We start from the raw sequence: 25,445 nt of genomic DNA on the forward strand, positions 1-25,445 counted from the left end.
GACAGGTCAAGTCCGCTGGAACCACGTTGGAAGGAGCCACGTCAGGTCCTCTTGACCACCCGGACTGCCGTCAAGTTGGAAGGCAGGAAGGGGTGGGTCCACCTTTCTCATGTAAAACTTTTCAAAGGACCGAAACCAGTCTTTAAAAACATTTCCAAGAACATTTCCCAGGATTCGAAGGATTGCCAGAACATTGTTTTAAAGGACTGTCCCGCACAAGACATTGTTACATTCCCTCCCTTGTTAGAGAAAACTCCGCAACAGGAGTATAAGTTAAAGCTCAGGTCTAATAAGTCAGCCAGTTTGATTGTATAAGTCCTCCCCTAGGTGAAACGGTTAGACTGTTTCTGACATGTATAAAATAGACCCCCATAGTGAGAGAGTCAGTCAAAGCTCAATCAAATGTATCGTTTTTCTGAGTTTCATATTATTCATCAGCCTAATGATTTCCTGCACCAGCTATGCTTTCTATCTGTGTTTTTCAGTTCCTCATGTAAATATGTCTGCTCATGCTACAGTAGAGCACACGTTTAGTGATCTGCCTCCTCACGAATATTCATACCGCCTCGCTATGCGTAATAACACATTTATCCGTATGTTACATTATTCACACCAGACCAGCAATGCCACTAATTGTTGGGTGTGTGGTCGACTCCCCCCTTTCCAGACACCGAAGGGAGTTCTGCCACTCTTTCCTTATCCATTCTCACACAATGGTTCGTGTGGAGCATGGTCCACGTTAACGTCATCCTCAACAGATATGTCTTTTCTTAACAGTACATGTTTCCCAGACAAACAAGGTTTCCCCCACAGAACAGGTTTAGATTTAGAAAATGAAGTATATAATTTAGGAAATTATTCGTCGAATTTCATGGTTCTGAATGTTCAGTCTGATACTACTCCAGACTCACCCGCTATTTCAGTACTACCAGTCAAAGGCGAATTATGTGTCCGTAGTTATGGTTCTGTACATATAGGTCATAGTGAATGTACTACTGTTATCCAGTATAGTGACAGTGGGAAATCTATTTTCAAAGCTTCACGTCATTCTTATTTTATTTGTGGTCAAACTGCATATGTCCGTCTGCCCCTCGATTGGGAGGGAACCTGTTACATTGCTTTCCTACTGCCACCTGTTTTTCTAGCCCCACCTGACTATCATAGGAATTCTTTCTTAGTACACACTAGACACAAGAGAAATCTCCCGATTGTCGATTATACTGAAACCGCCGCAGAGCAATTCATTGATATAGATAAAGGTGTTTTCCCTTATTTAGGCACAGTTGTAAATAGTAAGCTTATTCGTAGGTTAACAAGAACCCTTGAAGCAGTAGTAGATGAGACTGCCTCCGCTCTAGGTAACTTAACTGAAGAGCAATCCTTTATGAGAATTGTCGTTTTACAGAATCGTCTCGTCCTTGACGTCATACTGGCCGATAGGGGCGGGGCCTGTAGAATTCTCGGATCCAGTTGTTGCATTTTCATTCCTAATAACGCGCCGTCTGTTTATTCAGCTATAACCAGACTCCATAAAATTGCCCATCTGTTACACCAAGATCCAGGCACCTGGACATGGTCCGGTTGGTTCTGGAATGTAATTTCCACCTGGGGATGGAAAGTCCTGTCCTTTTTAGGTATTGCAGTAGCGATCATATTTAGCTGCTGCCTCTGTATACAATGTGGCCCTGCGATTTGCAGCATGTGTGCTACCTCTTGTATTCCTAGTCCCAAGCCCCGTTCTAAATCTCGTTCCAAGGCAATTCGAGACGAGCAAATGGTACTGTATGAAATGATAGACGGTATCATGAATATTGATGTTTCCTGATGGAAACGTAGTGACAAGGAGGGAATGTGGAAAAGTAAATTTTGCCATGTTCTGTGTCCCTACGCCTCATCCATCATATGTTATGTGTGCATGATCAATATGCATATGTTATTCCCCATTTCTGATTAAAGACGCAATTACAGTTGTGTCCACCTCTGGTATGCTATTTTCCAGTCCTCGTGAATACTACGAATATCAGGCCTATGTAAGTAATGTTGCCACGTTTCTCAGTGTGCACGTTATTCAATTATAAAGTCCCCGTTTCCAGGCCTCACAAGGGTCCGGACCACAGATTCAGCTCCTGTCTCCTGAAAGCCTCGCTGAGGAGCGATACAGCCCCCACCTGTATCCTCGACCCTTCACTCACTTCCTGCCTTGCAGTGCCCGGTGCACCCCGGCTCTGCCTCTGAGTCTGCCAAAAGTATGTTATAGTTCCTGCTATCAGTTCAGTCCTCCTCCTCTGCATTCCTAAGCTACTGAACTGCATCAATAGTTTCCGTCATTGTCTAGCCTTCTCGTCTCCATGTTAGAGAAATACTGTATTTAATGGTCATTTAATATTCTTCACGCATTACATGTAGAATAATGCATGGTCCAGTCTTAGAATCAAGTTAGTTTTTCCCCTCATGACTTCTAGTTTATATCAACATGTTCCCTAAACAGTAGATACCAGATAGGGTTTAGGTACATGTCGCTCCGACCCTCCAGACTTTAGTCTCTGCTCCTAGCACAGAGTTCGTAGCCCCCAGCTTCTCCTAGTAACACGTCATTGCCAGTTTTCGCGCACCATTAGGTTAGAGGTCCCGGCTCCTTAGGTAGCCCCCTCCAAAGTTTCCGCCCATTCATGACATATTCTGTTACGTTTTGCATCACATGTCTATGTATACTCCCAGTTACACCTCTTATTTTTCTTATCTCTCGCGACTGCTACGCGTCACGCCTTCTACTCCACCTACTGTTACGCCTACTGCAATGTAATGCTATGTGTTTGCGCTATGTATATAAGTCAATGTTTTGTTATTAAATGTTAGCGCGCTCATCCCAGACCTAGCCCCAGCAGCTGCTGGGCCTCTTTTCCCCTGCTGGGCCCCAGTTGTCCTGCTGGGCCCTGTCATTCTGTTCCTATGCAGGTTGTCCTGATCCTGTCCTTATGCTGTAATAAACCTGCAGAAACTCCTACTACCTCGAATCTTGACTCTTATTTATTGAGCTATCTGTTATGCTATAAGTCTAGTCAAAAATAGGGTATTATTTATTTATTTACCACATGTCGACAATGATGGGTTTATTATTAAGTAGATTCATCTGATCCATCCATGATTGAACCGGGAGAGGAGAGAGTGAGGAGGAGAGGAGGAGGAATTCAGTTTTGGAGGGATTCAGAATCAGTTGATGAGTTGACATCCAGTTTTGTGGAGAGATCGTGAGTGGAGGCAACCTTGAGGTAGATTTGAGTGTCGTCTGCATAGAGATGATAGTGGATCCCGGATTTACTTAGGAGATTTCCCAGTGGTTCTAAATAGAGATTGAACAATGTGGGTGCAAGTATAGAGCCTTGAGGAACACCTTGACCTACCGCCACAGGAGATGAAAGACTGTTCGCTATTTTGATCATTTGGGATCTATCTGAGAGGAAGGAAGCAAACCATTTAAGCACAGTGCCCTCCATGCCCATTCTCTGTTGAAGAGTGTTGAGGAGGGTGTTGTGATTGACAGTATCAAAGGCTGCAGAAAGGTCGAGGAGAATTAGAAGACAGGACCCCCCCGAATCGAGTATCCTCAGCGCATCATCAACCACTTGCAGTAGGGCTGTTTCAGTGCTGCAGTTTTGGATGAAGCAGGACTGACAATTGTCAAGAAGATCATTGTCCTTGATATGACGAGAGATATGCGATCCACGGATAATTTTGTTTTGGGCCACTCTCTTCCTAATGCTCTGCCTATTCGTTCTATTTGATGCAAGTTATCAGTGAACTAGTCAGGGCTTTTTGAGGGATAGTGGTTCCGGAATGGGGAGGGAATAGGACATCCAAGACCTCTCATCAACTTTGAGTTAAGTATGAGTTCAGGTACCACATGTTCTGATGAAGTCTGGATCTCCTTTGACATGTCTTATAGTTGCATTTATGGAATTGTGCAAGTCAAAAGACATTTTTTAGCTGATGTGCTCTCCGTCGCCTGAGGTATTGCATCTGCATGTGTACCAGTTGGAACAGCTTGGCACAGAGTTTTTTCACAGTATTATGTTGCCTTTCATTTGCTCTCACAATAAATACAATTCATGTTTGTTGTCCCTTATTGTGAATGTATTAGATTGTGTTTGTGGGTGGAGTTTATAGAGCATGAATTTCATGTAAATAGATTTTTGAGATGCGACAATTAAAGTTTGTTTAGAACAAAGAAGCTGGTAAGATAACCGTCTTTGATTTTGATGGTGGACATGGTCATCAGATTGCATTTATCCCAATCCCACTCAAGCTTCCATTTGTGGTGGAAAAGGCTGTGTAATCGGTAACGTCCATCTTGTTTGATCAAGCAGATGTTTCCTTTTTATGTTTAATTACCTTGGATTTGGAGAACATATTCAGCTGTGCCGTTCAGCTTTCATAATTTGCAGCCGTTACAGGTTTTCTGGGTCAGAGTCAAAGATACTGATGATAAACTAGGACTGAACACCAAGTAGGTTAGACTTTTATCTGTCTACTTCAGTGCCATGGAATCAAAATATACTTCAGCACAATTTGTTCACATTATCACAATTTAAAATGTATACACTAATTATAAGTATTTGAAAAGGGTCTCTATAGTCCTACTTTGTTTAAAGTAGTTCTATTCAGTACAACTATCATTCCCATAAATGTCTCGATCTGGGTTATGTTTCTGTCATAGTTTTCCTCCCTTGTTGATCATTTTGTTGTAACATAAGGTAACCCGTTGCCAGCAGTTCTCATATAGTTCAGTATGGAATAAACAAGTACAAGATAACAGACTTGTTGACTAAAAAGCAACTTTCTACATTTTTTTAGAGAAACGCTTAGTACAATCAACACAGCTTGTGGATTATATTTGCTACTCTAAATTCCACTCACATATCAGTTTGATGCAAATATGAAATTGCACCTACTAAACATTGCACGGCTTTATGTTTAGAGTCAAAGATTTCAAATTAGAGCTGTGAGTGGATATCTTTGTTTAGAGACTCATTGAGTTTACTGCTGAAAGCAGGTTAATCAACACACACAGTTATTTAAAAAAAAGTCTCCTAATCTCAACAGACGCTTCAGTTTTTCACTCACCTGGAAGACCTTTTCTGGGATTTCCTGGTCACGTAGGGGAACTTGTTTATAATTTCTGAACTCAGGCACCTCTTGGTTTCTGAGCTGTAAAATTCGAAACCTTTTTGATCTATTAAATTCTTCATATGAAAGAAAATTAAATTCTTGCTGTAGCTGCTCTAGTCTGAAGAAATCAGGAATGTAAGCATCTCCACTGGTGGCAATCTAAAGAAGTGTGAGAAAAACAAAATAAGCATTTGTATATAATTAAATTCAGATTGGTAAATATGGTTAAATGTTTTTCCCACGGATACACCAATAGGTTGCTGTATATTGACAACACTATTACTACTGAATGCTTCTATATCAGTTCTGTAAATTACTATGCTTATAAGTCTAGAGATTTAAAAGGCATAACAATTGTTAGCACGTGTTGCCACATTAAAAAGTATATGGCATCTATATTAATGGCTGATGTTTTTCTATTTTATCTGATTTATCAATCTAATATAATTGAACAATGCTTTGTTTCCTCTTCTCATTCACTAAAGGCAGGGGTGCCATTGATTGTGTAGAATCTAAACTAGAGATCACATTTTAATACCTATATCTCTACTTATTTTTAGGAGTATCATTTTCAGCAAAGTGTCAGACAAATTGGAAATCTAATAAAAAATAAATGATCTTTTTCAAATGGTGAGCTGGGGTTTTAAGATGATTTGAAACACAGTTATGCATTGTCACCAGATTTCTTCCAAAATTCCAATGAAGGCGCATATCCAAGGCCTTCTCTTCTATGTCTTGCACGATACTGTTGGTTATCAAAATAAACCCTTCACATTAGAGTTGCAGATAGACTAAACACATCAATCGATTTAAGATTTAGAAAAATACTTCAGTTATTTAGGCACGATTTAAAAAAAAATGAAAATAAGCAAGTTAAAATGTGGTTTACAGTGTTTTCCAAATGCAAAATATATTTGGTTAATGGATGTAGAGTAGGGCTGATTGAAAGACCAGTTTAATCTCATTCTGGTTAAAGAATGGTTTATAGTCAATAGTGCCTTGCAAATTATTACTTCCTCAAAGCTATTGAGCAATGCGTTTCATAGTCTTATTTCTGTTAAGAAATTGAGTGACTATTATTGAAACTGACGGTCCTTACCTCAAATTGTTCACTTGTGATGCAGTCTAATTTAACATACATCACAAACGTACTGTTGTTTTCGAATATGAAGTGACACGCATAGGACTCATATTGTAAACAATGCGCTAAATACATTTAGAACGCTGGATACATTTGGGCCATACAGATACTTTTCTGGAATTAAGGCTAGGAGAACAAAGTTTAAAACTACCAAAATAGAAATTCTAGCCAGGAGGTCAAGTAGCTTCTCAGGTGTTTTGCTCAGCCTCTCCCAAGTTTCTTGTAAATGATAATGGTGAAAGACAGATCGTGGCGAACAAGTATAACTAAAGAAGTGCTTACCTGTGCATACCCTACTTTATGTTAAATTAAACTCTGCTTAGTGTCGTTCAACAAAGCGTGTGTGCTGTTTGGTGTAATGGCAGCCAGCCTGAGTCAATGAACAACAGCTAGTGGAAAAACCACTGGTATACCAAACGCACAGCAATATCATTAAAGAATTAAACAATGAGATCACATGAGACTGTGCTTATTAAATACACATTCAATAAAGAAAAGATTAAACTTTGATCTTAAATGAATCAGCTTCTGTATTCATTTTCGTTGCCTAGACTTACATCAAAAAAGATTTTTGTGTTTACAAAGAAATCTGTACACTTTGCAACTACGGATGAAACAGTTTGTGCATTGCTGTCAATAATGCTAACAATTAATAATTATAGATACATTGTTCTGAGTACACAACCATAAAACGAATTTATAAAGGCTCAATGCATTTCGGGTAGAACCCTTCTTCAGGGGCACTGAAAGAAATGGCAGACAAGAACAAAGTAAATCAGCAATAAGCAATTTATCAAGAATGCATGTGTACATGCTATTCCATAAACTTAAGACGATGCAAATAATTCAGTGTCCATAAACTTAAGAAGATGCAAATAAATCATTGTCCGCGGGATATTACAGTTATGTACAACAAAGAATATATGATGTGGCAGTTCAAGGTCAAAAACTGAAAATGCAGATGCAAAGGTGAAAAAATGAAAGACTACCACCAGAGATATTTACATGCAAAACCAAAGATTCAGGGTCCTGTACGTCTATATTATTCATGAGATATGATTAGAGTCACCACCACCGACCCCTTTTAATTGTCTAAGACTCACTGCGTATGTTCAGTTGTGCAAGCCTCGTCTATTCTGGAAGCCTTGCAAGATATGCGAGTTACCACATTCTAAATGAAAAATGGAATATGTAAATGTGACAAGTGCTGACAATGGTATAACAAAAATCAGCATTTAATTGGATCCCTTGTAACGTTCTCACGTTATTACTTACTCGAATAATGAGTGTGTTAACGTTCTCCTCAATTAATGGAAAACTTCAAGCTAGTGACCGATATTCCCGAGTGCTGCGTAGCCTCAGCAATCTGTAACAAGTCATAAAAACACACACGAATTTCCCTTCAGTATTTCAGCTTTCACCAATAATGGACAATGGCTACACATTCACAGTACTCCACATTGCCAAACTCACCAAATGTAGTTATGCTCAGGAATTGTTGGAACGGGTTACTGTGAATAATTATCCAAATGAGATTGTGTCAATTTTAGTCCGTTTGCCCTGAAGGCAACACTGCTATAACTATAAAAGAAAACCGAACCGCGTTTTAAAATGCTGTCTCTACTTAATTATTCACAGTTTGCGGATGAACGATTACACATTCTATCCAACGAAAAGCACTCACCATGTGCCACTGCCCTTGGATAATCACAAGCTCCACGTTAGTTCGAATAACTGAATCCTCAACGTCAGTTACCATCTAGGAGTACAAAAAAGCTTTCAATATGCTATCCTCGTTACCAAACGTGGCATGCAATATGCGCGAATGCGCAAAAAATGTGTAAACCAGCTTACCAATCAAGATGAAATTCAATCTATGAATCCACGATCTAGTTTCCCAAAAGTGAATGCCGATCCGGCATGCAAACCGACTGATTTGTAAACCAGCGCGTCATAGACATCAACATAGGACTATGTGCATGCGCCATGATAGAATGACGAAGTAGATAACTTCGATACTGCCAAACCGATATATCAAGACCTTAAAAAATGCGCACAAAATAAAGGCAACTAATGCTTGGAATTGAAAACTAGTATTAGAATCCACAATGTGTACCAAATGCGAGTAACAGTACACATCCTGCGATCATAGACTTCTCGGCAATTATAAACATAGAAATAGGGCTGTCTGGGTGTAACCTGCTGGGGATCCACAAAGTAGTACTCACACTCCTCAATAAATGTGATACATTTAAAAGTAGTGGTGAACAGCACATACATGCATGATAGACATTTGAATGGACAGACCTCTGATGTCTAACAACCAGTGAAAAAGTTGAAACAAAGAAGAGCAAAAGAAAATACAGAGTGCGTGACGTCAAAAAAAAACCAAATCAATAAGTGGCCTCTTCCAGTAGATCTTTCGTGTTATTCCAAATCAGAAAAATGTCGTCTATGAATCTTACATACAAAACCAGATTGCGTCGCCATGTTTCTTGGTTGTAAATGTTGTCACTTTCAAACTGAGCCATGCACGTATTAGCATAAGCTTATGCTAATACGTGCATGGCTCAGTTTGAAAGTGACAACATTTACAACCAAGAAACATGCCATACTGGAACTTAACAACAAACATGAGAGAATTAAATTCTCGCACGCCATAAGCCAACAGAGCATCAATTATCTGGACGTTTTGATCAGTATCGAAAACAATACGATTGAAACATCAGCCTTCACCAAAGTCACAGATAGGAACAACTTGTTATTAAATTCAAGTTTCCATCCTCCATCATTGATTAGAAATTTACCGTACTCACAAATGTTGAGAGTTAAACGTATAACTTCTAACAACACTACTCTATCAGAAGCACTACAAAAGCAACAAGTTAAATTCACTGAGCGAGGCTATCCTTTAGATACTTTGACTACAGCAAGGAATAAAACTCAAGCTCAAGCACGCAAGACGTTACTTACTCCTAAAGTAAAAAGTCCATCTAAACGACATGTCTTTGTTTCAAAGTTTTCCACGAGGTCGCAAGCAATTAAAAATATTATCAAACCCAGATGGGAACTATTGCGACATGAACCTGATTTTAAAGATTTATTTGATGAAGAACCTTTGTTTGCGTATACCCGCAGCAAAAACATCAAAGAATTTTTTGCTGCAAAAATGGAAATTAAAGAACAATTCTACGGCATGCGCAAGTGTTTTAATTGCGTACATTGCAATAATGTGACAACTGGAAACACATTACATCATCCACACACAGGCAAAGTAATTTCATTGAGGCACAATGGGGATTGTAATACATCCAACGTAATTTATACGATAAAATGTCCTTGTGGATTATTGTACGTAGGTAAAACTTCTAGAAAGTTGAAAATACGAATTACAGAACACAAAAGCACGTTTCGGACCAAATCCACCAAATCTTACTTCAGCTCACACTGGCTAGATCATCAACATACCAATGCACAAATGAGATTCACTATTTTAGAATCACTGACCTTATGACCAGATCACAACAACACGCTATTATTAGCACAAAGAGAAGCTTGGTGGATCAAGCATTTACAAACGTTGGTCCCGGGAGGGCTCAATGACAGGATTGAACTGCAATGTTTCTATGATATTTCTATTTTTGCGTTTACTGGCTTTGTTAATGTGCCATACTCTTGGTCAAACCTATTCCTTTTTATCTGTCATTTTTGTTTCTTATAACTTTATTTTTTTATTTGTCATTATGTGTTCACAATATTGTTCGTTTCTTCGTCACTTTTTGATTTGTTTTTTTTGACGTCACGCACTCTGTATTTTCTTTTGCTCTTCTTTGTTTCATCTTTTTCACTGGTTGTTAGACATCAGAGGTCTGTCCATTCAAATGTCTATCATGCATGTATGTGCTGTTCACCACTACTTTTAAATTTATCACATTTATTGAAGTGGAGAAGTGTGGCTCACTGGTTAGAGGAGGCAGACCTGGAAGCAGAGGTCAGCCCGGGACCAGGGTTCAATTCCCGGCTCGGCGGGGTCTTGAGTCCTAAAATGTCCATGGACTCGACAATTCTCGCTCCGGTGCCTACTCGATTCACGGGTTCACACTCTGCGACTCTGGGCAATAGCTTGCTTAATCTCCACAACGGCCCCTCGCGGCGGGATGCCTGGCTTTCACCTTGCGGATACCCTGCCGGGGTTATCTCACAGGGGAATACCAGGACGGGTTCCCTAAGTGTCATGTATCAATCCACAGGAATCATGGTATTAAACTTGAGTTTATTAGTAAATGAAGAAGCACTCTTCGCATACAACTGAAGGCTCCAGTCATTGACAGTAACTGACCCTTCCTTAACAGTTAATACATACAATCTATTAAATACAAACTGTAATGGGTAGCGAGACATACATGTTTAAGTAATAACATTTCACGTGATGAATTCAAAGGGAAACACGCGCGAGTCGCGCACAGTGAATGGACATTAGAATGATGTTATGTGCGCGCGAGACACTAGAATGTAGACATGAGTGTGAGCGCGTGTATGGTTGTATACATAACACACCTTCCTCCCTTATAAAATAATAAAAAAAACAAAAAAAAATTAACTTCTGCCAGATATGTAAGCAACAAAATCTGATAACCATTTGGGTTTCTTAGTTGTTCTTTTGGATAGAGAAACATTATTTTGGATATCAACTTTTTGATTGTTGATGTTATTGCTTTGACAATAAGGTTCTGTAGTTATATTTTGTTCAGTGTAATTATTATTTGAACAACAAGGTGTGTTAGCTGTATTATTATGAGCTTCACTTTCACTTAATTCTTCATCTAAAAATGACATATCAGAATGCTCTGAATTTGGTTCTTTATGATAAATATCTTTATCAGCTTTGAGAATGGCAATTCTACTGAGATTCCAAACTTTATTGTTTGATAATCTCACTGAATTCTTTAGTACTTCTATTACCTCAAAAGGACCCATGAATGAACTCTCTCCTTTTTTGACTTTCCATGGTTTTTTTACTTTTACCAACATACCGACTTCTACTGTTGGATCTGTTTTTGAACCAAATTTCTCATCAAAGTATTTCTTATTTGTGCAATGAGTGCGAATAAGATTTTCTTTAACTACGCTCAAATCCACTTTTGAAGATGTAGAACTGATTAACCATGATGGATTCACAATGGTTCTGGGAATTCTTCCTCTCATAATTTCAAAAGGAGAATATCCAGTCATGGTATTCACATTTGTTCTGTACATCCATACTTTTTTAAATATTTCAATTTCCCATTTCTTTTCATCACCACTGGTGAATTGTATGGCACTCTTGAGGACTCTATTGAATCTTTCTATTATTCCGTTCCCACTAGGATTATATAGGGAAGTGGTGGAATGAGTAATGCCAAGTCTAGTAAAATAGTCATTTGCTTTCTTTGAACTAAATTGTACACCATTATCAGAAATAATTCTAATTGGTAGTCCTTCTTCAATAAAAACTTTATCTAGGAAACTTAATACAGAGTCAGTGTCTATTTTCTGGACAATCTTGATAATGGGCCATTTGGAAAAAACGTCTATTGCTGCAATGACATATTTGGATTCATGACCAATGGGACCCATAATATCTATTGCAATGGTTTCCCATGGATTATCAGGTATGTTGCGTGTACTCATATTTGGTTTAAGAGTCACTAGTGATTTATCAGAATTTGCGCATACAACACAATTTCTGATTAACCGTTCGATGAACATATCCATACCTGGCCACCAAAATACATTTTTAACTTGTTGTTTGGTTCTGACCATACCACTATGACCTTCATGGCTTTGTAAAACTATATCTTTTCTTATACCTATGGGTGGAACAATGCGTTCTCCTCTTTTGATGATGTCTTTACAACATGAAAGCTCTGTTCTTACTTCCCAGAAGCTCTTTAAATCTGAATCTAAACATTTCTTATCAGGCCAATCAGTATTGATGTAAGTAGCTACATTTTTTAAAACTTTATCGTCTTCAAATTTCTTTTTCCATAAAGTTTGATCAATTGAAATAGGACCTTCATCATGAATCATAGCAATTTGGAAATCATCCCATTCATTATGTAAATCTTCTTGTATGGGTAGTGGCATCCTAGATAAGAAATCCGCAGAAACATTTTCTTTACCAGGTACATATTGTATATTATAAATGAAGTCTTGTAAACGCATGGACATGCGTGCAATGCGAGCTGAGGCTCTCAACATGCCTTCTGTAGTGAGAAGTCTCACTAAAGGTTTGTGATCACTCCTTAGAATACATTCTTTACCCCAAACAAAAACTCTGAAATGTTCCAAGGCCCAGATGCATGCTAATGTTTCTCTTTCTATTGTGGAATATTTTTCCTCAGCTGGTGTAAGTGCTCTGGAAGCATGTGCAATAACAACTTCTTTTCCTTTTTCTGTTTTTTGAGTAAATACAGCTCCTAAACCTTTCGAGCTGGCATCAGTAGTAATAATATTTTGTAGAGAAGGATCAAAACAAGAGAGTGCATTCGCGGAACAAATGGCATTTTTTACATCACAAAACTCTTTCTCACATTCATTCGTCCACTCAAAAACAACTCTGTTTTTGATTAATTGTCTAATATTATATGTTCTACATGAAAATTCAGGCACATACCTGGCGTAGAATTCGACTAGACCTAAAAAAGATCTTACATCATCCTTAGACTGAGGATGAGGAGCGGACTCAATGGCTTCTAAAAGTGAAGGTTTTGGTTTGATTCCATCTTCACATAGTTCATGGCCTAAGTAATTTACAGAATGAACACCAAATTTACATTTCTCATGCTTGATGGTAAGGCCATGTGTATTGAGTGCACCTAAAACTTCTTCTAAAGCAGCAATGTGTTTATCTTTGTCATCATTGAATACTAAAATGTCATCTTGAAAACAGATGGCATTCTTGCATTCCTTCAAAATGTCTTGCATAACTCTCTGAAATATTGCTGCTGCAGATGCTAAACCAAATGGCATTCTGTTGAATCTGAAGCATCCAAAAGGTGTAATAAATGCAGTCAGGTCTTTACTTTTATCATTTAACTCAATCTGATGGTACGCTGCAGATAAATCAATTGTGGAAAAAAACTTTGATCCTCCTACAACAGATAGCATCTCTGAAATGCGGGGAAGTGGAAATTGATCAATAATAATATTATTGTTGAGATGGCGAAGGTCAATGCAAAGTCTTACCTTGCTATTGGCCCGTCTGGCAACAACTATGGGCGAAACCCATTCAGATGATTCAATTCTCTCTATTATGCCTGCTTTGACTAGAATGTCTAATTCGCTTTTTACTTCATCCCCAACGGCAAAAGGAATATTTCTAGCCTTGTGTATTTTTGGACAAGCATTTCCTTTTAAACGGATTTCATGTTTAAAGTTGGTTAACTTCCCAATGTCTTTTGAAAAAACTTTTGGAAACTTATTTAACATCAAGGAAGATATTCCGTTCTGTTCATCTATCAACATGACAGGGTTGGGGCTATTAGGATCAAGTACAATGTCAAGTTTACCACAATCAAACCAGCTAAGTACTGAAGGACCCTTCTTTGAAACATATAACTTTGCGATACATTTCCTATTTTTAAATCTGAACACTAAGGTTCTGAAACCTAAAATGTCTATCCTTCCTCCAGAATATCCTTCAGGATTGATGTCACTTTTCTCTAAGTGATTACTTAATCTTGGTACAAATAGTTTTTTCCATACAGATTCACAAACTATAGAATAAGGCGAACCAGAATCGGCATACATGTTGATCTTTACACCTCCAATAATCATATCACATAACGGTTTTTTCTTAATAGTTGTGTCACTTACATTTAAGATTGTGGATTCCTTTATGTTTAGTTTATAAGAACAGTTGTTGGAGTCATTTGTAAAATTTTCATCATCACTATTGTCACTCAATTCAATACATTTCACTTTTTGGTTGACTTTGTTCCTTCTGTATGCAGAGGTAAAGTGCCCTATTAAACCACAATTTGTGCATTTTTGTTTTAAGCCTGGACAATTTTTGTTATTAGCTAAATGTGATTTGCTGTTGCATCTAAAACATTTTAAGTTGTTTTTAAAATCTTCAGAGTTCCCTTTGGAGGGAAATGTTTGTTTCTTTTTAGAGAAATCCTTATTTTTATTATCATATTTATGATTAATCTTGGAAACAATTTCTCTACTAATCGAAATGTCTTTGTTTTTAACTTGTTGTGCACTCCTACAGGAAAGTTCAGCTTTCCTAACAATGGATATTATAAAATCTAAATTTTCATCACCATTTATCCACAGTCTTTCTTGTATAGTGTCATTACTGGAATGCATAACAACTTGATCTCTGATGAGATCTTCTTGTAAATTACCAAATTTGCAATCTAATGCTAATGTTTTAAGAGAAGAAACAAAATTATCAACAGATTCCTCTTTTAACTGTTTCCTCTGAAAGAATGTATATCTAGAAATTCCGATGCATACTTTAGGGGAGCAGTATTTATCAAAGTCATATATAGCCTTATCAAAGACATTCATATCACCACTTGCTTGTGAGGTAGGTAGTTGATTGAAGGCTTTTAATCCTTCTGGTCCCAAACAGTGTAAGAAGATGCCTTTCTTTTCTGGAGCTTTCATTTTCCCATTGGCATCTAGTGTCTCAATATAATTTAAGAAAATGGCTTTCCATTCAATCCAGGGCATACAAGGAGAGCTACCAGCTGTCCAATAACTTTGTGGTGGGGAAAGGGTGTAACCCTGAGCACACATAATGTTGGAAGATAAAAGTTAAGTTATGTAAAGTATTTATAATATGTCCCTTTTGTAATTAAATGAATTAATGTTTGTTTTTAACAAAAACAAAATTAAATATGAAAAGTTACTTGTTATTAGACGAATCAGTCCAACGATCTCAGAAGGAAATGAACGTTTTCCTGTTTCAATTGATGTAGTTTTCCACTCGTTTTTCGTTTATAATCAATTTCTGCCTCTGTAAATGGAGAATCACCGTTGAAACTGTAAACGGGTGCCGACGTTGAAAATGAAGTCACCTCTTTTGTTTTTATTATTCAGACGGGGAGTAGCGTCTTAGAGGAAGTGCAGCTTTCGCTTCCGCCCAAACTTATTCAAGCGTAGGGTGGATGAAGATTTTCATCGGTGCAAGGGAAGCTGCCGCATAGACGCTCTGCCACATGCGAAAAGAAAAGAAAAGTGATTCCAGACCTTGGTTGTAGTCGATTCTGTTGCAGGTACTGAGAATCGTTTTCTTTGTGATTCTTTGTGATTGAAGAGGTGTTCCGACGATCTTGAGAAGTAAAAGTAAATATAAATTCCAAAATCGATCGGAAAATGCTTGGAAATGCTTCTTCTAAAAGGTCCAAAATGCTCCGTCCTTCGTCGCCAATTTGTCATGTATCAATCCACAGGAATCATGGTATTAAACTTGAGTTTATTAGTAAATGAAGAAGCACTCTTCGCATACAACTGAAGGCTCCAGTCATTGACAGTAACTGACCCTTCCTTAACAGTTAATACATACAATCTATTAAATACAAACTGTAATGGGTAGTGAGACATACATGTTTAAGTAATAACATTTCACGTGATGAATTCAAAGGGAAACACACGCGCGAGTCGCGCACAGTGAATGGACATTAGAATGATGTTATGTGTGCGCGAGACACTAGAATGTAGACATGAGTGTGAGCGCGTGTATGGTTGTATACATAACACTAAGCAAGCGCTTAGAAACCGCTTGGTGATTTGCGCTATATAAATTCCTCTACATTTACATTTACATTGAGGAGTGTGAGTACTACTTTGTGGATCCCCAGCAGGTTACACCCAGACAGCCCTATTTCTATGTTTATAATTGCCGAGAAGTCTATGATCGCAGGATGTGTACTGTGACTCGCATTTGGTACACATTGTGGATTCTAATACTAGTTTTCAATCCCAAGCATTAGTTGGCCTTTATTTTGTGCGCATTTTTGAAGGTCTTGATATATCGGTTTGGCAGTATCGAAGTTATCTACTTCACCATTCTATCATGGCGCATGCACATAGTCCTATTTTGATGTCTATGACGCGCTGGTTTACAAATCAGTCGGTTTGCATGCCGGCTCGCATTCACTTTTGGGAAGCTAGATCGTGGATTCATAGATTGAATTTCATCTTGATTGGTAAGCTGGTTTACACATTTTTTCGCATTCGCGCATATTGCATGCCACGTTTGGTAACGAGGATAGCATATTGAAAGCTTTTTTGTACTCCCAGATGGTAGCTGACGTTGAGGATTCAGTTATTCGAACTAACGTGGAGCTTGTGATTATCCAAGGGCAGTGGCACATGGTGAGTGCTTTTCGTTGGATAGAATGTGTAATCGTTCATCCGCAAACTGTGAATAATTAAGTAGAGACAGCATTTTAAAACGCGGTTCGGTTTTCTTTTACAGTTATAGCAGTGTTGCCTTCAGGGCAAACAGACTAAAATTGACACAATCTCATTTGGATAATTATCCACAGTAACCCGTTCCTACAATTCCTGAGCATAACTACATGTGGAGTACTGTGAATGTGTAGCCATTGTCCGTTATTGGTGAAAGCTGAAATACTGAAGGGAAATTTGTGTGTGTTTTTATGACTTGTTACAGATTGCTGAGGCTACGCAGCACTCGGGAATAGCGGTCACTAGCTTGAAGTTTTCCATTAGTTGAGGAGAACGTGAACACACTCATCATTCGAGTAAGTAATAACGTGAGAACGTTACAAGGGATCCAATTAAATGCAGATTTTTGTTATACCATTGTCAGCACGTGTCACATTTACATATTCCATTTTTCATTTAGAATGTGGTAACTCGCATATCTTGCAAGGCTTCCAGAGTAGACAAGGCTCGCACAACTGAAAATACGCAGTGAGTCTTAGACAATTAAAAGGGGTCGGTGGTGGTGACTCTAATCAGATCTCATGAATAATATAGACGTACAGGACCCTGAATCTTCGGTTTTGCATGTAAATATCTCTGGTGGTAGTCTTTCATTTCTTCACCTTTGCATCTGCATTTTCAGTTTTTGACCTTGAACTGCCACATCATGTATTCTTTGTTGTACTTAACTGTAATATCCCGCGGACAATGATTTATTTGCATCTTCTTAAGTTTATGGACACTGAATTATTTGCATCTTCTTAAGTTTATGGACACTGAATTATTTGCATCGTCTTAAGTTTATGAAATAGCATGTACACATGCATTCTTGATAAATTGCTTATTGCTGATTTACTTTGTTCTTGTCTGCCATTTCTCTCAGTGCCCCCGAAGAAGGGTTCTACCCGAAATGCATTGGGCCTTTATAAATTCGTTTTATGGTTGTGTACTCAGAACAATGTATCTATAATTATTAATTGTTAGCATTATTGACAGCAATGCACAAACTGTTTCATCCATAGTTGCAAAGTGTACAGATTTCTTTGTAAACACAAAAATCTTTTTTGATGTAAGTCTAGGCAACGAAAATGAATACAGAAGCTGATTCATTTAAGATCAAAGTTTGAATCTTTTCTTTATTGAATGTGTATTTAATAAGCACAGTCTCACGTGATCTCATTGTTTAATTCTTTAATGATATTGCTGTGCGTTGGTATACCAGTGGTTTTTCCACTAGCTGTTGTTCATTGAAAGACAGATCGTACCATGACTGGTCCACTGAACTTTTTAGCCAGTTAGGTGTGGCTGCATGGACAGGTAGGAGAAAAACACATAAAATTGCCACGCTCCCTGCAATGAGTAATCTTGTATTAAAACATTCAGATTTTCTTGTCACGTTGCTTTCAAACTATTATAGGACATTTCTTGACCACATAATTCAAAAGAATCAATTGTACATCATTCACAGATTTAGTGGTCTAAAACACTGTAAAAGATACATGTTAAAGTAAAGAGCTCTTTCCCGTTTCAGGCCTACAACAGATGAGAAAGTTGCTGATGAAACGGTCAGTGTTGCATTTCCCAGAAAAACTATTTTGAACAGTTTTATGTCCATTGTATATTTCTTCAGAAACACAGCACATTTACTAAACACCTTACATTTTGCAGTGCTAGCCCATCCTCGTCATTGCAAACTCTGGAAAATCTAAGACCAAGAAAAATCTCCAGGTGAGTACACTGTAATAGGGATGACTTGGGTGCCCTTTAGAATCTTCTTTCACTATACATAGTGATAACCATATTCTTGGAGCAACCCAAAGTGCCAAGTGAAATGCCAGAAAGGGATAAGCCACGACTGTAGAGTAAGAAGCAGCACAGGTGATCATGCCTTGAAGGGTGCTACCTCTTTTGTTTAAAATAGCACAGATGGTAGAGGAAAACATTTGTCCGTTCACCAGTAAATACTTTTATGCATGGGAATGCTTGAGTTTGAGCAACACATATAAATATTATTAACCTTTTAAATGGAAGAGCTGAATACTAATGTTGAAGGCCTGACACCAGGGGATTACATCTTGTTCCTAATGGAAACCTTCTAATTCTATGGAAACTACTGTATTCATTGGGATGTGAACTTGGTCACGTGAGCTGTAGAGTTCCCAAGCACTGTGATTAATTCCATATTAAAAATGTAATTAAATATCCTAAAATTTAAATATGTTCTTTCAGGCATTGTAGAGTTTTTTTACATGTGCAAAATGTGTGTGTGATATGAAAAGGGGGTTGCACACCTAGTGTAAACGGTTATTGTAGCCAACAAATCTGCATTTATTACACCACTATACCATGATTAGCTGCATCAAGGCTGCGTTATTTGGGTCATTCGGATCAAGCTTGGATTCTGCCGCCCACTTGCTTAACTTCTTCATGTCAGTTAGGCTAGAAGCTCCAATCGATGCTATTGCATCAATATTCTTCAACGCTCTGAAAAAATAAAAAACATATATAATGTTGACTGTATTCATAATTCATATTTTTAGAAGTAGTTCTTTTTCAAATGAAAAATGAAGAACATCGCACCTCTTCTATTAAACGTGGGGAACAAAATCCTAGGGTCGCTTACATAAGACTGACTGCCTCCTTTCTAATAGACCATTAACGCACAATGCATTAGTATTGAACAGTAAATCAAATCAAACAATAACCCTGATACTTCTCACACGAATATTCTGGTAATGGCTAGAGAGTGTAACGAATACGCTATCTTTTCTTAGAAGTAAATTTGCTTTGCAGGATTATAAACATGATCTCAGTAGTGAATAACAAGTAAACAGTATAATCACGAAGACAAGTGTTTAAAGAGAAAGATCTGGAAAAAGAAGAACACTTGGTTGTCCAAAGACGAGATAACATCAGGCAGAGTCCAAAGGTGGCATGCTCAGAAGAATTGTGGATTCCACCAAAAATCAACAAATGTAGCTCTGGTTCCAGGGTGAGAGATTCAGCGTGGGTAGGGAATAAAATATGTCTGCACCAGCCCTACATTTCTGAACATTCATGCCACAATTGATTCATCAACCCCTTTCGGCGGAAAGGGACTTTCCCATCTCGGTGATAAGCTTCTGGTCTCATTTTTTCCATTATTTTCTTAAAATATTTTTATACATTTAATCAAATGTACACTTAAACATCTCAGTTGTACCAATGTATTAAGGCATCGCACTTTCTTTACTAATACTTCAATTAAAATCAAATTAAATGTAGAAACTGGAACAAAGAATAGTTATCCTAAAGGGAAAAAGGAACCTTGTATCTAGAATATTCAATTGCCAATTAGCTTGACAGCATGGTAAAAAGACAACCATAGTAACTACACCATAGTAGCATGAACTGTTACTTTAGAATTAAGCATAACTATAAAGTATGTGCATTAAATCGCTCTGCCTAACAATTCAGATTTTTCAAATCCTCGCTGGTCCAACAAAGCAGTCTGCCCTTCAATTCATTCTGCCCAACAACTCTTACCCCTTGCTCGGTTAGAGAAATCTAAAAGAACTTTTAAGACAATGAACTCATGAAGATAATACAATTGGCCTCAACTTCTAAGGTCTGCCATAATCAGCACCCATCAATCTGTATTTAGTCTCATTTGTTGTCAAGCAGTTTACTTATCAGTGTATGTATGGAGTGACCTACTAGAGATATCACCTGGGTTCCTAATATTAATGCCTCTCCTAATGACGCACAAGTATTTGTGTCAACTTGTTGCTAAACCAATATTTTGACTCATTTCTTAATCTATAGCCAGTGCATTTTAAAATCACGCTATTATAATCTTAACTGAATTGCTGCCGAAATATGTATTATAACGGCAGCTTAAATCTTGGATCCTGATAAGAGAGCTAGAAACATTGGTCATTACTGCTGGTTCATACACGTTTTGTCCTCCAATCCCTTGTTTAATTTAGAACTTCTAATTGTACCTTGGGACGTGGACAATAAGTAGAATTGCTGATGCCAAACATTATCATGAAACGGTTGTTCCATTCGTGCCTTCCCGGACATGTTACATAATTATCTGAGAGCTTCACTGATTGCCTTTTGTAGGTGACACATTGACTCAAAACCAGAAAGTCTGCATATTGTTTGTTTTCAGAGTTTTAGGTTTAACTTTTATTGATTTTTGGGCAACGGAATAGGCACATTACATACAGAAAATTATCCCACTTTTCGACAACTGGGTCCCCCCCCCCTTCACCTGAGCCAGCCCGGCACCCCACTCCTTTGAGGACCAACATGTGGTTCTGTAATGAATGTTCCTGCCAAAGCTGGCAGAGTAGGGTATGGGCCCCATTGAGTTAGGCAGTAAGCAAGGCCCAACATAACCGAAACCCCCAACGACCCCCCACCCGAACCGGTGTGCTGTATCTATACCTTGTTAGGTTGTTGCATAAGAGGCCTAATCCATGTTGTGCCTTAGGAGGCTGCCACAGCTCGTTGAGCGACAGTGAGACGAAGAAAGCGAAGGTATTTCGGGCATGTTATTTCATTGAATTCCAACACTAGCAGAGATAGTAGAGGGTGCCATATAGTGTTCAATGAGTCTGTTGAGTGTGTAAGGTTGGCTTGTATTCTCTCCATTCCGATGATGTGCCAGAGCGTGTGTAGCCATCCCGTGGGTGTTGGACGAGTCTGTGTGCCCCACTTATAAAGAATGTGTTGAACTGCCGCTCCCATTGCCGGGCCCATTTTTTCCCCCGTAACTGACTTCCGTGGAAAGGTAAGCGAGTTGGGAAGCCCCAGTAGAGTATAGGCAGGAAAGTGAGGTATTTCTGTCTCAAATTGTTTGTCAATGTCTTCTAGAACAGTAGTCCAGTATCCTGCCAATTCCTTACAGTCCCAGAGTAAGTGAGTCAGCATACCCTCCTCGTCACAACCCCTCCAACATGTAGGGCTATGATCTGGATTTCCCTTATGCAGTCTGGCAAGTGTCAAGAACCAATAGGTTGCCACCTTAACCGCGGCTTCTCTACTTGCTGTGTTTCTGGCCGAGTGGTTTGCCCTGAAATAAACATAATGCCACTCCTTCTCCGAAAGGTCTCTCCCCAATTCCCTCGCCCATCGCCTCTGCCCGGCCTAAAGCCCTGGCACACCCGGAGGGCGTAGCATCCTATATAGTTCAGAGATCATCTTTTGGTCTGAGGTTTTGGTTATGAGCCATTTCTCGTAGGTTTTTAGTTTACTACCAACCATTGGGCGCTCATCCAGGTGCAGAAGCCAGTGACGAATTTGGAAGTATTGGAAACGTTTCGGTTAACTATTATCGTGAATGTGTGATATGTCTGAGAACTTGAGGGAACCTTCTAGGTCAAATAAATGTCCTTCTGACTTGCACCCGGAGGCCCTCCACTGCGGGAACGCCAGTTTTTCTAGCCCTGGCGGAAATTCCGGGTTGACGAACAATCCACGTTTGACCGCTACAGTGTCCCATACCAGCAACACTGTGCGTGTAATTGGGGAGCCGTCAAGGGTCGGTGGTCTATCAGACCATTTTAGAAAGGGCGATTTCCAGAGGAATAGCTGCGCCAACGCCCTGTCTTGACACAGCCTCCTCTTCTCAGACACTGGTCTACTCCATTCGACAAAGTATCTGAGTTGTGTCGCCCGAAAGTATTCCAAAAGGTTTGGAACCCCTAACCCTCCTTCATGGGGGGGGACGGTCGGATAAATCTCTACGCATCCGTGGTCGTTTCCCGCCTCATATAAAGTGTTGCACTGCCCCTTGTAGCTTATGAATGGTGCCTGTGGGGGGCCCAACCGGGATGGTCTGGAAGATACACAGCACTTTAGACTGATTGTGTGCCTTTCTACTCCGAAGGGAATGCCAAGGATATCAGGGTTATCTTGTATCCTTTGTGCTAGGGGTTCGACGTAGAGCGCGAAAAGGAGGGGCGACAGTGGTCATCCCTGCCTCGTGCCCCATTGGATGTCGAAGGGCTGCAAGATTGTCCCATTCACCCGTATTGTGGCTTTGGGCGTGTCGTAGCATCTCCTGAACCGATCTCCGATACCGAAGTGTGCCAACGGTGTGTCCAAGAAGCCCCAGTCTACCTGGTTGAATGCCTTTTCAGCATCGATCGATAGCAGCAGGGCATCCATCTAGGTGCGATGGGCTTCATCAATAAGATGCAAGATGCGTTTGGTGTTGCCACTGCTCTGTCTATTTGAAATAAAGCCAGACTGGTCTGGTTCGATAATACCGGGCATACGTGGACCGAGTCTGGCTGCAAGAACCCCTGTAAGTAACTTCAGGTCCAGATTGAGTAGGGAAATCGTCCGGTAGGAGGCGCATTGGGTGATGTCTTTCCCAGGTTTGGGAAGAAAGATTATATCCACCATGAGCATGTCTGGGGGGATAGATCCAGGGCCCTGAAAGGAATTAAAAAGGCGCATGAGGATTGGGGCAAGGAGTGGGCAGAACATTTGATAAAATCCAGCTGAAAAGCCATCCGACCCTGGTGATTTCAGAGGCTTAAGACGGGAAATTGCACCTATCACTTCGTCAATCCTAATTGGTGCGCCCAGTGCTTCCGCCCCTGCCGCGCTCAGAGCAGTCGTCACAGCTCGTTGAAGATATGCCCCACCATCAACCTCCAGTTGCGGGTCTTTATTATATAATGAGGCATAGAAATACCAGAGGGCTTTCGCTATCTGGGTACCGTGTTCCACCTTCTCTCCCGTGGTAGTATGAAGGGCCATGATTTTAGAACGCTGGGTGCAGGCTCTAAGTTTACTCGCTAGGAGGAGTCCTGTTTTCAGAGTTTTAAAAGAAAAAAAACTATCTTTTCTTTTTTTTTGTTGTTTGGAGATGAGGGGCTTCCTTCTACCTGGACATTTTTCTATTGGAAGTGGATATATACTTTGATTAAATTAATACAAAGAATATATTTCTTTATTTTATATCTTGAAATTGTTGTTGAGAATCAAAATATATTTTTAAAAGCTTGGACATCGTAACAATATTCCTAACATATAATTACAATGTCTAAATATAATACAATTTTGACAGAAAAAGATCAGGAGCTCACTCAGCTTGTTAAACTAATGATATGCAGGCAAGCGTACAAAAAAACACACATCAATGTATAGCACACAAAAGACCTGCTATGCAGCTTTCATGATTTACCTCTGAATCCCGCTGTTCTGCTGAGATATTGGTGGGGCTAATGGCACTCCATTTTCTGCCACTGCCCAAGAAACGCTGTAGGATAGCTTCCCAGAAGTCATAAGAATCATTTTATTACTTCCGTCCGCTTCAAATGAAAATGGTACATCTAGTAATAGAAAGAAAAAACCCATAACATATAATGTTTCTTAAAGGATGCACTTTGTTAACAAAGGAGGGTGTACTTGATGCTACTTTGGTTTTGCAACTAGTTTTCTTATAAAAAATATTTAATGACATGTAGATAGGGAAAAATACCCCAGGCCCTAGTAAATGAAAGACGCTTGCACAGGGCAATTATGCACCATGTATTTGTAGTTCAAACCCACTACTGAGTATGCAGGGGAGGTGGGGTATCCCCATCATTAATGACTGTGCCAGCAGGTATGGAGGCTAGCAAAGACTGCTTGTCCATCTCCAAGACTTGCAGACCTCAAAATCCTGAGACTGGGCCATCAAGCATCCATCATCAAGGTTTAAGAAGACTTGAAATGATGTCTTTCTATCTATCTATCTATCTATCTATCTATCTATCTATCTATCTATCTATCTATTAAAGTACATAGAACACTGTAGGGCACCACTGTTTCTGGCATTGCTAGGTGGAGTGGCGGCTCAATTGGGTTGCATAGCCTCCTACCCCTTTTAGTGCACGAAAATAGGCTCATTGATATGGGGTCATTTAATCTGTTCTAATTTCCATACTGCCTATCTGGTGCAATCTAGAGGTAAAATTACTCTATTATCAGGAGAAGCTAGAAATATCAAAGAAATTAAGGGGGAAACGTAAGGCACCCTGAACACAACTTAATTTGCAAAAGGCTTTGTACAAACGTAGACATTCAGTTAGAGTATATATTGTGAACATATGTAAGGAACAGAATAATGGACAAGACTCATTACAATTACTTGAGTACATAAACATTAAGAAGCTTTCTGAACCCCATGTTCTCTCAAGAAAGATCAAACATTGCAACTTGGGCTCCCACCTGGGATGCAAGCTTTGTTGTAATATGGTCAGGCTACTGGGGCTTCATTTGTGGAGTTAGTGGAACATGCATACAAGGACAGTGGAGATATAAAACAGCCACACTACAGATGGCAGAAGATGGATCCCTCTGAGGCCCTAAGGCAATGCCAGGTTTAAAAAGATGACATTTTGGCTTGTGGTAAGAGGGCCACGAGAGTATGTGAAAATGGGTGACCATAATCAGGTCAGTGCAAATTTCCAGTCTTTAATTAGCGTATGCGTCTACAGTAAGTTGAAATTGTTTGACACAAGCTGGGGGCATGTGCCATACAGGTGCAATTAAACAGTACATCTTTGACACAAAAAACAAATTACTTAACAAAATGTCTGAAAACGTAAGCAATTTGTTGAACAATCAAAGAAAGAAACAGCGGTGTAGCATTCTTCTTGGTAATATTATGTACACACAATCCTAGCATAACAAAAGCCCTCTTAAA

General features: G+C 39.1%; 1 protein-coding gene across 1 annotated transcript in view; it reads right to left on the reverse strand.

Moving 5' to 3' along the window:
- The window catches only part of CC2D2A (coiled-coil and C2 domain containing 2A), a 527,307-nt gene that overhangs the window by 194,674 nt on the left and 307,188 nt on the right, over positions 1–25,445 (reverse strand). Inside the window, exons 18-20 of the mRNA XM_078678452.1 lie at positions 23,940–24,087; positions 19,099–19,237; positions 5,122–5,325 (exon numbers count right to left, since the gene is read on the reverse strand). Coding sequence (XP_078534578.1) covers positions 5,122–5,325; positions 19,099–19,237; positions 23,940–24,087 — 491 coding nt within the window. The remainder of the gene's footprint in view (positions 1–5,121; positions 5,326–19,098; positions 19,238–23,939; positions 24,088–25,445) is intronic.

Source organism: Lissotriton helveticus, chromosome 2_2 (genome assembly GCF_964261635.1).
Source record: "Lissotriton helveticus chromosome 2_2, aLisHel1.1, whole genome shotgun sequence".
Taxonomy (NCBI): domain Eukaryota; kingdom Metazoa; phylum Chordata; class Amphibia; order Caudata; family Salamandridae; genus Lissotriton; species Lissotriton helveticus.